The 13,043-nt window shown below is 37.2% G+C and overlaps 2 protein-coding genes across 2 annotated transcripts; both read right to left on the reverse strand.

Annotated features, from left to right (window-relative positions):
• Positions 1-809: 809 nt before the first annotated feature.
• LOC115628006 (sodium-coupled monocarboxylate transporter 2-like) lies at positions 810-3,893 on the reverse strand. Its single transcript, XM_030523968.1, has 8 exons — positions 3,685-3,893; positions 2,631-2,790; positions 2,451-2,568; positions 2,172-2,391; positions 1,967-2,107; positions 1,802-1,910; positions 1,205-1,737; positions 810-1,134 (listed from the first exon to the last, which is right to left on the reverse strand). The coding sequence occupies exons 1-8, from the start codon at positions 3,891-3,893 to the stop codon at positions 810-812; spliced, it is 1,815 nt and encodes a 604-aa protein (XP_030379828.1).
• A 4,896-nt stretch (positions 3,894-8,789) lies between these two features.
• Positions 8,790-12,579, reverse strand: LOC115628076 (sodium-coupled monocarboxylate transporter 2-like). Its single transcript, XM_030524083.1, has 9 exons — positions 12,371-12,579; positions 11,756-11,915; positions 11,584-11,701; positions 10,279-10,498; positions 10,080-10,220; positions 9,916-10,024; positions 9,318-9,850; positions 8,909-9,257; positions 8,790-8,819 (listed from the first exon to the last, which is right to left on the reverse strand). The coding sequence occupies exons 1-9, from the start codon at positions 12,577-12,579 to the stop codon at positions 8,790-8,792; spliced, it is 1,869 nt and encodes a 622-aa protein (XP_030379943.1).
• Between the last annotated feature and the right edge of the window lie 464 nt (positions 12,580-13,043).

Here is a 13,043-nt window from a genome sequence, read left to right on the forward strand (position 1 = left end):
GGAAGGTGCACTAGTGATGTGACGCGACTGTTTGGCAATGCCAGACTGTCCAGACGCCATATATCGATTAACATTGCAGATGGTTGTGTTTTCGTATCTGTGACTCTGTCACGAGTATTGGGACGGCTATGTGAAAATGTCTAAGAAGTATGAGGCTGTTAAACCGTCGTTGGTTTCTTGCAATATTGCTATATGGCCAGAGCTGCTTAGGAGTGGTAATACATTTAGTTAAAATGCAATAATATAATTTTTAAATTAAAATATTGATCTCAGTCACAACAACAGTCACTGAAGAGTTGAACCTATGGTGGAATGAGGTGAATAAAGTGGTAAGAAGCATTAATAAATTAATCTATAATCGACTTTTTTACCAAATTTTATCGGCTAAAACAGCCTTGTTTATAAATAATTTTAAATGAAAATCAGCTATTCATTTGGGGGGGACTGATTTTCGGAACCAATCACAAGTCTACATCACTTGCAAGAATATCACAATTTAAACAAATTTTGTTTTAAATAATATGTCACTTTCTGCAACAGCTAAATCAATTTTTGTAACCACTTTAAATTGTTCATGCACTTTAGAAAAGAAATATATTTTGTCATTTGAATTAATATCTCACTAAAAAGTTCATTTGGTATTGATATTATCTGGATAGGCTAGTTTTATAGCATCAATTGGTGCTAATTTTGAAAATCATTTAAAAACAGTTATTGCGGTATGTGCATGTTGTGTGAAATGTATTTGAAAATTAGTCAATCAATATTGTCGTACAATATGTTTGCAAAAATAATTATATGACGAAGTTTTATTTAGAAATTTTATTGATTTCCAACTCAGTGGTATTCTTTTGTAACGGCCCCTTCAATGGCAGTCCTTCTGGCTCTTCAGTATTCGATTCTGAAAGAAATCGACGTACGAAAGGCGAGAAAAGTTTGGAACTCTGCTTCCCCCTCCTATCTGAGGTCCAAACATAACTCATTGGAATCGCCCAAACAAAAACAAGCAGTGCCCCTAAAAATCTATACCACTGAAAGGATATCTCGAAAATGGAGAACTCCCTATTGCTGCTGAAGGCATCGGTGACTAAAGGCGGCTTTTCTGTGAATGGGGATACAGTGGTTGTCGTATTGCTGGCGGATCTTCTATAATATGAGAATTGTAATGTAATTTTGAAAAAATATTAATATCACAGATACATACATTGCATTTAGAATTCTAGGGAAATTTCTCGCTTCACACTGATCTATGGAGGTGGGTAGAGGCACATATTTGATATGCCCGGCCTCAATGCTCATTTGTGCCTTGATAATAATGGATGCCATGACTGTGATGCTGAAGAGGACGCCAGTAAGAGCCGCCTTGCTACCCACACGTGGCACAAGCATACCCATCAAAAAAACACCCATATTGGCACCCATGGTAATACCACCAATGGTTGCCAGTGCCTGCAAAATGGAGTCAAATTTCTGGACAACAAATCCTCCCAAAAAACAATAAATTCCCATAGCAATGACAAGCAGTCTCATGATCGTATTGGCGCCCCCCTCCGTGTGCCGAATGTGGGGTATAATATAGTCGAAGTACACAACCCCTGCAAGGGAGTTAAGATGGCCCGAGAGGTTGCTCAGGGCAGCGCTAAAGACGCAGGATAAAAATACTCCGGGCAGTCCGGTTATATGACCCGCAATGTTTTGGATGAAAAACGGCATAATTTTGTCCGCCTTGCTGACCACCTGTGGGACATGGGATAGCATCATAATTAAGAATCTTAAAGAGTTAAAAAGAAACATAACTTACTCCCGCTTGCATGGGATCGCAGCCAAAGAATTGGGCAGATATAATAATGCCGGACAACAAGTAGGGTAGTGCGGCGATTAAGAAACCAATTCCAGTAAGGACCAGAGCTCTAAAAAATCCCGCTCGCTTTAGAGAATCAGAAACTAACAAACAAGCTTAACTTACTTTTTAGCATGAGACAAACTTGGCAGCGATACGATGCGCTGAACACTACTCTGATTCATGCCAATAGAACCAATCCACATGATGAGACCACTTCCGAGGGTATTCCAGAATGTTATCCTAATACGTGGGTCCAGCCTGAAACTGTTGGATTCAGAATAGATTAATTTCTCCTATACTTGTAGGTTTGACTTAATTTTAAACTTACTCGAAATTCAATCGACCACCCTCCGAGGCATTTTCAATGACTGTGCTGATCCCACCAGTTCGTAAGATGCTCAGCACACTTACGAATACAATCAAGAGGAGTATAACACCGCTCTGCGCCACATCAGTCCAGAGAACCGTCTTTATTCCGCCCAACAACGTACAAACTACGCTGAGACAACACAGCATTGTGGTTATATCCATCACCTTTATGCCAGCCACTACAAAAAATATTGACTATCAAATGTCAAGAGAACTGATTCGGAGAACTGATCCTTACCCTGTGAGAAAGCCAGCGAGGGGAGGAACATATAGACGGGTAGCAGGAGCAATGTGCCTCCAACAAAAGTCCCTGTCACTACTTGTCGCGTAGCCTTGCTAAAACGCATCTCGAGATACTGGGTGTGGAGAGGGGGATTAACAAACATAACTACAAATAGACTAAATAAAATCGACTTACCTCGTAACAATTTGTGATTTTGTTTTCACAATAGACAGGGACAATTGCATAGATTAAGATGGGTATAGCTGCGATCATGGCAAGTATGTGAAAAATATAGCAAATGCCATAGGTATATACTTCGCCAGGCACAGACATTATAGCCATACCGGATAGCTGACTAAAATAATAATAGCAAGCACACAAGAATTAGAATTGGTTTTTGTGAATGTTAAAAAAATTTTAAAATATGTTTTAAAAAAATTGTTAAAAAAAATGTTTAAAAAATGTAAAAAAAATGTTTACAAAATTAATGTGAATGCAAAATCGGAGAACATAAACTGGTACCGCTGAGATCTTTCGGCTCTATAATGGATTTTCCCCTACTGAGATTGATTTTTTAAATTTCTAAAATTTGAAAAGGTTATTTATTATTTTGTTTGTGCTTACTTCCCCACCAGTAGGAGATTTTTTGTCTTCTCTCTTGTGCTATGTTCAGACTGGCAAAAGATTTGCACAGTATTTATATTGACAATTAATCAATATTAAGTGTACTTCATCTTTTAACAGCTTTTATCTGCGAATCGACCGACTGGATGGTTTCTAAAATTCGCTCTACGAATCGTACATATGTATTTATTTTTGAGATCGCATTGATGATCAATGGACAACGATTAGTGGACACCTTTTTCTCTTATGCTAACACTTTTCATAGAACATTTGTTTGGTGTACTAAGTATTGGAGTACTTGGTCGGACATACTTGCAAGTTGGCCGACGAGGAATGTCTGGCCAAAAAAAGGAGTCCCTTCATTTGCGTGAATGTTCTTTGAAGAATATGCCATCGATTTATGTAAAGAAGTTCAAGCATTTTTAAGTTAATACTTTTTTTTCATAAATTCAATTCTTTAAACATCTAATTAAATCAATTTCATTCATTTCAAAAAAGACCGTTGAACCGCGTACCTGGCACCAAAAGTGTTGTCAAAAAAGCTTTTTACTTTTTTTTTTTTTAATATCAACAAAACCAACAAGACAAGTTTTTTTCCTATAGTTCTAAACATTTGATTACATACCTCGTTATCAATGATATGGCGATGGGAAGCACCTTCATCTGTCTGCAGCCTCGCCTATATTCATCGGTGGGGTTCTTGCCTTTTGAAAGGAAACTTAAGTATACTCCAATAACTGCTGAAGTGCCTAACAAGATGGCAATTATAGATAAGTCTAGTATGCCTAAGGTAAGCCCGGTTGGGGCCGCGGTCGCTGCTGTGCTGCTCGACATCCTTCAAACTTCCCTTGCATTTACAAGTATGGATCAACGTATATATATCCATCTATACCGTCATCTTTCATTCATCTCCTACAAGAGTAGGAGCAACTTTTTAATTGAGAGCCGAAGAAACCTTTACCGACTGTGTGGATGAACAGAATGGTCTGTTATGTTTTGCCAGAAGAACGTAAATTAAAAAGACAAAACACGTTCCACACACTTGTGCCTCGTCTACGCATAAATTGCTTTTAGACATTCAATAGCCGTACACTTTTGAATAGACACAGTGACGTACAGCAGTAGGTTGAAGCTTAGGGGGCTCTCTTCATCTATATTATCTATTCGGTTTTAGGAAGAAGAAACGGCTTCCCTACATTCACGATGAAGGAGAGCAGTGCTATTGTCGAAGATTGCATTATTTGCGTAGAGTTTAAGAGCTAAAGGGGAAAAGGTTTCCAGCAAAACCATGCCGGGGTCGGGTAGTTGTCTAAGAGATGCGCTGTAGTCCCGGTCTTCTGAGGAGATGATGGGACTACTATTTATTTTGTACCTGCTAAGAGATAAAGAAGTTCGATTCGTGGTCATTTGCTTTTTAGGGGGTGATCAATCTCTTTTGCTAAACGTAGTTCTGATCTAACAGTGTTTGGACTAGCTAATCCGAATAAAAGAGCTTCTGAGTGGTTTGACTAAGTAAACCTTTTCGAGTCGTCATCTTACCGAGCGAAGATAATTTCTTATTTGTGAATATCTACACCTACGCCTTTTATTGTATTGTTTGTATATCTTGCGGACCCTACTACGAATCTAAAATTTATTAATTTGTTAAATACGCGATTGTTGCTAAGAATTTTCAACTTTCTTACTAACCTTTATCCGACGATGTCGGGGCTTTTTTTAATTCTACCTTTTCTTGGTACTAGAAACAAATGAATCATCTTCGTTGTTTACTATAACCTGATAGTTTTTTTCCGATGTTTAGTTTAGGATTATTAGTTCCTCACCCTAGCTCCAAACTATTTCAATGGCATGCATTATATTCGGTGTGTTTTTTACCTCAGAAAAAGTTGATAACACATATTTAAAATCATATAAAATTACGTATTAATCTGCGCTGGTCTTTTTACGCTGCTTGCTGGCTTCGCCCAGTAATTGCTCTCTAACTGGGTTTATGAATGGTCTTGTCTATGGTCTCGAAGTAACCCAAACATTTACGTGGGCATGAGGGTAGAACAATTGCAATAATTTGCCAAATTTGTAAAAATATTTGATAAAAATAAAAGTGTTAAATTTGTCATTATACAGACAAATTGTTAACTGATTTTCGTATCGTAAATAGATATATAGAAGAGACAGATAAACTTTGATTTCAATCAGCTAGAAGACAGATGAGATAGATATCATGGTATAGTCTCTGACCTCTAAATCTTTATTAGTCTAGGATAGAGAATTTTGATTATTAAGTAGGAGAAGTGGCGCCCAAGCTCTGCTATTTCCGCAAGAGTCCAATCTTGCATTCTTTTTAATCTTTAATAGATTTTAATAGACCAGCGGTGGAGACAAAGTTCGCACTTTAATAGTTCAATGGAAACTTTAGAGCATTTCATAGCCAATTTGATCTTCTCCTAATCCTATGCTTGGACTAATAACTATGATTTCTGAAAACATAAAAGCTGCCAAGTTTCTGCCCAATCATTTATTTTTCAGTTATAGCCACTTAGGAACGTTTTTAACTAACCCTTTTAGTTAAGAGCTGGGCACGGCTCTGTGCTTGTTGATTTCAAATTAACTCATTTCGTCATTTTATTCAGCTTTCCTTCTTGTTCCATATTCGTCACGTGATCTTCTCTTATTCAAATGCATGCCAATTCTAGTTAATAACAATAATGTAACCGGTCTGACTAGTTTTTGTAAGAGGACATGTACAGTATTGTTGTTATTTTTATTCGCCAAGCATCTCTTGATTGATTTGATATGCCCAGAATTGTTAACTCATTAGCATTGGGATGACTGTTCAAACTGTCTGGCTGCTCAAATGAATTAATTATGAAGAATTGGTACAGCTATATTTTTATACTCTAAAGTTGTTGAAGTTGAAGTCCCAAATGCTTGTAACTGGCAAAAGAAGAAGTGAAACTAACCATGTTAGAGATATGTACACTGGTCGGCACAATTATTTTGACGAGAAGAAAATCATACATTTTTGTCAATAACTGGTTATTGGTTTAAGATATCAAAGGAAACTTTTTTTCTCAATTCCATATTGGTATTACAAACTTAAAAATAATTCAAAGGATATATTTTTATAAGAACTTTTAAAATTATAAATCAAGGTAATTTTCATGGGTTGGCATAAGTATTTTGACAATGGATATTAACAAAAAAAACAAAGCTTAATACTAAACAAAACATAAGAAATTGATGGTAGATTAATAAAATGTATACCCGCCTTTGGCTTCGATAACTTTTTGAAGACGTCTTGGAACTGAGTCCACTAAATTTTGAAGGACCTCTAATGGTATCTCTTTCCAAAGAGAAGTGACCTCGGAAATAGTTTCTTCTTCGGTTTTATGCAAAGACGCATTTCTTTTACGTTTTACAAGAGACCACACATTCTCAATAACGTTTAAGTCCGGACTTTGTGGTGGCCAATCCAGAGTAGTAACACCAACATCGCTTAAAAATGCTCTTATCATTTTGCTTTTGTGGCATGGGGCGTTATCCTGTTGCAGGATAAATGATTCTCCAATCAGCCTGTCACCGGAAGGGAATGCGTTTTCGTTAAGGGTACTCAAATATTGTTGCTGGTTCATTGAGCCGGTGATGGGAACGAAATCACCTAACCCATTGTACGCAATGCATCCCCAGAACATGACTGAGCCTCCGCCATGGCTCACTTTTTGACATACGGGGATATTTTTTTGTCTTTGAAACTGTGGGAGCCTTACAAAAATCTTTGTTTTTGATGAATTATATTCAAAGGAGCTTTCATCTGTCCATAGAACGCTTCTCCAAAACTCTTTTGGCTTATGCAGATGCTCCTTTGCAAAAGCCAATCTTTTGAGCTTGTTCACCTTTGATATGTAAGGTATGTCCTTCGCTTTGTATGTCTTAAAATCTTCTTCTTTTAGGCGTCGCCGAACAGTACGCTCACTGATTGGAGTCTTGGTCGACTTATTCCATTGATCTGCAGCAGCTTGCGGCTTTAAATGAATATTTTTTTTAAATTCCCGCAATAGGACTCGATCTTCAATGGGTGTTGTTTTGCGGTTAGCACCTGATCTAGGCAAGTTTTTGACGTCATTGTGGGTCTTATATTTGTTAATTTGATAGTGGACTGTTTGCCGCGACAAATTATATTCATTTGCAATGTCTTTTGGTGCTACGCCGGCATTAAACTTCGCCACTATTGAGGCTCTAACAACATAACTTAATTCTGTCTTTTTTACCATTGTATCGATTACTTTTGAATCAAATTTTAATGAAAATAATGTAAAAAGGTCAACAAAAATTGTTACACCAAAGTTATTTTAGTATCACTTGATAAAACGTACGCGAAAACGGCGACAAGGTTTGGTCAAAATACTTATGCCGTGCCTGAATCCGCAGTCAACTCACATTGTCATTTGTAGAAAAAAGGTGTGAAGAGTAATAGACAAAATATTTTGCCTACATATTGTTGTTGCTATGAACTCAATATCCCGTATGAAAATTGTACCGTTATTCCTTGAAACTAAAAGCAACCAGCACCGATAGTCGTGAGTACAGTTCGTCAAAATAATTGTGCCGACCAGTGTATATACGAGACGAATTAATATGTCCGTTCGTATGAACACCGAGAACTTTTGAACCGTAAAAGCTAGGAACGTCAAACTTAACATGTAGACTTGTCTTATCAATATGCAGAGCAAGTTTATTACAAAACGCATGTGGCCTCAATATTTTAAATAGCTGTCATATAACCGATCGGGGCTAAAATAGGTAATCGGTGACAAATGCCTTTTAATGCCATATCTACAGATAATTTGCAGGTTACAGTTTTTCACATACCCCACTATAACCAGAAGTTTCGAACCGATATTGGTGTACTACGTCCAGTCAGTACAGTATATTCTTATGTTCTATGTTAATGATCAATATTTTCTAAATCATAATTTTTATAATTTTGATCCATTACACTCTTATTGATCATCTTTTTTTAAAAACAACGATAGCAACAGTAAAATATATAAGGATTCAATTAAATTTCTTATGAAATTATATATATGGAACGCAACTTCAATTTGTTAAACAGGATAGCGAACTCTACATTAAATTCGATTTTGTTTTTAAAGTTTTAGGTTACAAACAAGTTTTAAATATAGCTATGACCAAAAACAAATTAATAGAATGGGGGGCCCTTAATCTGATAGTACGTAGTGTATATCTTAAATTTACCAAAGCCAGAATGATACAAAATGTACCCTTCAAACGTCACAGTTTCTTAAATGGGGCGCTTAAGTTAGGGGCGAAGCCCTTCCCTCCTCTTTAAACTATAGAATTGGATTTCCACACACAAAGGTAAATAGAGTATTAGGTCTTGGGTAACATCTTCAAAATGTGTGGTTAGATAAGAAGAATGGCTTCCGCTCGCTCAATATATCAGATAAGGCCACTGTATTATAAACAATAGATCTTAAGGAAATGGTCAACTTTTTTTTAGATAATATCTAAAAAATGAGTGGCAACATCATAAAATAGTTTTTAGAGGCAAATATTTAGCATTCCACTCTTTCTGCTGTTTTAAAAAAATCGAATAGAAACTATGTTTTAAAGAAAATAGCCCGTAAAGTAACATATTTTTATGATCAGTATGTATACACAGTATGTATTTAAAATAAATAAAGTTTGCAATCAATGTCAACTTTTAGCTTAAAGATAACATTTGTTGTTTTTGCGCTCCTTTTTGTATAAATTATAATAGCATATTATGATTAAAGATCAAAAGATTAAGTATAGGAGAAAAAATTGATGGAAAATTATGAACTTACAGCTTTCTCTTCCATCTCACTAATTTCTACTTCCAACTTAGTAGCTTCATTTGGAATGGTATCCCTAAGTGGAAGACCTTCTGCTTCCTTCATTATTTCGGGTTCTGGTAGAAATTTGCGCACGAACGGAGAAAAGAGTTTCGGACTCTGCTTTCTCATTTTGTCTGGGGTCCAAACATAGCTCATTGGAATCGCCCAAAGAAAAACAAGCAGTACGCCCAGTAATCGGTACCAGTAGAAGGATATTTCGAAGATAGAGAATTGCCGATTGCTGCTGAAGGCGTTGGTTACCAAAGGCGGTTTATCTGGGAATGGGGACGCAGTGGTTGTAGTATTACTCGCGGATCTGCTATGGAATGAACAAATTAAATGAATATTTCTGCAAAAAGTGTAGAACTCCAATACCTACATGACATTCAGAATTATGGACACATTTCGCACTTCACACTGGTCTATGGAGGTGGGTAGAGGTACATATTTAATATGTCCGGCCTGAAAACTCAGCTGTGACTTGACAATGATCGAAGTCATGACTGTGATGCTGAATAGGATGCCGGTAATTGCTGCCTTGCTCCCCACACGTGGCACAAACATGCCCAGCACAAATACACTCATCACAGGTCCAGAAGTAACACTGCTAATGGTCATCATTGTCTGCATGATGGAATCAAATCGCTCGACTATAAAGCCACCCACAATGCAATAAATTCCCATGGCAATGACCAGCAGCCTCATGATCGTATTAGCACGCTCCTCTGTGTGCCGAATGTGAGGCTTAACGTAGTCGAAGTACACTACTCCTGCAAAGGAGTGGAGGTAGCCCGAGAGCGTGCTCAGGGCGGCGCTGAAGACACACGAAATAAATACGCCGGGCATTCCGGTAATGTGGCCTGCAGTGTCCTGAACAAAAAATGGCATCATTTTGTCCGCCTTGTTGACCAGCTGTAGGGCGTCAGATAGGGTCACGGGTTAAGGACTTGAAGGAGTTAAATAGGAACATATCTTACTCCTGCCAGCATGGGATCGCAGCCGAAGAAGTGCGCAAACATAATGATGCCGGTGAAGGCATTGAAGAACATAATGATTACAAAGCCAATGCAAGTCAACATTAAAGATCTGAAAAAACCAAATTCTCACTACACACGGATTGAGACGTTAAAAAAAAATATACTTCTTTGCTTGAACATATGTTGGCAGCGACACGATGCGCTGCAGACAGCTCTGATCCATGCCGATGCTACCGATCCATATAAGAAGGCCGCTACTGAAGGCACTCCAGACAGTTATTCTAATACGTGGGTCCAGTCTGAAGCTAAGAGTCTCGAAATAAATACATTTCTCCTCGCAGTTTGGCAGAATTGTAAACTTACTCGAAATTCAATCGACCACCCTCCGAGGCATATTCCATGACTGTTCCGACCCCACCGGTTCGTAAGGTGCCCAACGCACTCACCAAAACAATCGAAAGGAGCATAATACCGCCCTGAACCACATCAGTCCAGACAACCGCCTTTATTCCGCCCAACATCGTATAAAATACACAGATAGAGGAGACCATTGTGTTTATAAGATGGATGTTTATGCCAGACACTAAAAAGAAACGAATCGAATGTTAATAAAGCGCGTGTGCACAAATGTTCGTTCAAAATGCGATAAATCGATGTTTTGGAGATGTTCAATTCCATTTCCATCAATATCAATGATGATTTCGGCTGATTTTTGATGAATTCACGCACAGTTTCGATGGAATTTCCGGTGATCACGAATTTTGATTGGCCCACATGTTGATCGTCATTTATGTCCTCACGACCACTTTGAAAATCTTGAAACCACTCGTGCACTCTGCTACGGGATAAGCAATCATCGCCATAAACTTGTTCCATCAATTGAAACGTTTCGGTAAAAGTTTTACCAATTTTAAAACCAAATTTAAGGTTGGCTCTTTGTTCGAAGCTCATTTTCGCACCGATAACATAAACATACTGACACTTAAAACGCAATAACTTCACTTCCAATCGATGAAATATCGATAAAGAAGCAGATTCTAACGCACCAGTCGACATATAGATAGCACCACCAGGGGGCGTTAGATTCAAAAGTTGTGGCAACGCCAAAATAAGTTTGTTGGCTATCGAGATCGATATCAAGAAGAGGCGATATCTGGGATTACCGCGTAGCGAACGAACGGCAGCATCAACCTAATTATAATAAGTTAAATTTTCGTAGTATATTAAATAAATGAATTGGTAATGCTAATTGCCAAAAAGTCCTGTTTACTTTGGAACGCACCTTGTAATTAAGACTATACATAAGTTAGAGTCACTTTTGCATCGATAAGTCCGATGCCAGCTATGTACTTGTATATAAAATAATGATGTTATAGTAGTATATGTATTGTAAATAACTTTGTCTTTGTATGGATAACATAAACCTGAACTTCAAGATTTAGATTTCCCTAGTTGTTAGCGCTCAAAAGTCCTAGTCGAATAGACGAACGAAGTCCCTATCGATTTGATTCGCCATTTTGTCTGTAACATGGAGTCTTCAACACTTCATCTTGCCTATTAAATACATTTGGCATTTAGATTTTTCAACTTTTCATTTCCCCCTTCGGATATGCATTATAAATTGAGATTTGATTTCAGATATTTAAAGAAATGAACTGAGAAACTCACCCTGCGAGAAAGCGAGCGCAGGAATAAACATGTAGACGGGTAGCATTAGAAATGTGCTTCCAACAAAAATTCCAGTCACCAATTGACGCGTACCCTTGCTGAAACGCATTTCGAGATACTGGATAGGATTGTGAAAAAGGTATGCATAGGCTGTAAACTCTAAGCCACTTACCTCATAACAATTGGAGACCTTGTTTTCATAGAAAACCGGGATAATAGCGTAGATCAAGATGGGTATTGCTGCGATCATGGCGAGTGCGACGAAAATGAAATTAAAGCCAAACGAATAAGTTTCAGCCGGAATGGACATTATTGCGATACCGGATAGCTGGCTGAAATTCCAATTGACAATTTGTTACTCTTCGCGTATTAAAATTGTTTAATAATAATAACTTCTTTAACTTTTTTTCTTAAATAACTGAAACTGAATTTATTTTGAATTGCTTGAATTTCAGCTTATCTAAGCACTGCATTCTGAAGCTCAATATTTTCACAAGCTTTTCAGTAATTTCAAGCTGTTTTCTATCTATCTATCCAGGTGAAAAAGGCAAAGGCATTCAGGACCGAAGTAAAGAACTTATCGAAATAAGAAATCGTTCGACCTAGTCCGATATTTTTTGAGTTTAAAGAAAATTCGGTGGAAAATAAATAAACTTAAAAATGATTCACATATTATGCCACACCTGCCACACCTCTTCGTAAAGATAAGTTAATCCGCACTGTCATAATGATCTCTCACATTGAAAGTCTTCGCCATTTCACAATAAAGTATATACTTCGAACAAACCTCGTTATTAGTGAAATCGCAATAGGAAGTGTTTTCATCTTTTTGCCACCCTGCAGATATTCCTCCGTAGTGTTCTTGACTTTGGCAAAGAAGCCAAAATACACACCAATAGCTGCCGAGCTGCTTAACAAAATCGTAAAAACGACATAGTCGGTGATCCCAAAATTTAAGCCCAACGGAGAGGTGTCCGTTCCAGATTCACTTTTCATCTTAACGATTTACTTTTAGTATCTTTTACAGTTTTTTTTCGTTTTTTTTTTTAATTTCAGACAACGATAGTGAACTGAAGACCACTTGTATGCCCGGGGCTTACTTAAGTACGAAATGGTCCAGCACTCGTTTATGTAGCTCATGATTGACTGTCTTATCTAAATGATAAGTAGAAGATACAAGATAGATGCGGTATCTTTTAATTAGCTACTTTAATCGGTCATTTTGTTTTACAAAATAAATGTTAATTTTAAAAGACTACAGTAACGTCGTTAAAATTTTAGGGACTAAAAGTTGATAGTAGACTGTAAAATTTTTAACTTAATTTGAGCTTTCCCAAGGAAATGGCTTTCAATATTTTTGCTGAGATGAACCGCTCTATTGGGAAATTGTTTCTTTAAAGCTTAAGCTTTCTTTTAATTTTTAATTCTGGCTTAGACAGAAGCGATTATACGGTATATAT

This window comes from Scaptodrosophila lebanonensis, unplaced genomic scaffold, assembly GCF_003285725.1.
Source record: "Scaptodrosophila lebanonensis strain 11010-0011.00,11010-0021.00 unplaced genomic scaffold, SlebRS2 tig00000001-arrow-pilon, whole genome shotgun sequence".
Classification (NCBI taxonomy): Eukaryota; Metazoa; Arthropoda; class Insecta; order Diptera; family Drosophilidae; genus Scaptodrosophila; species Scaptodrosophila lebanonensis.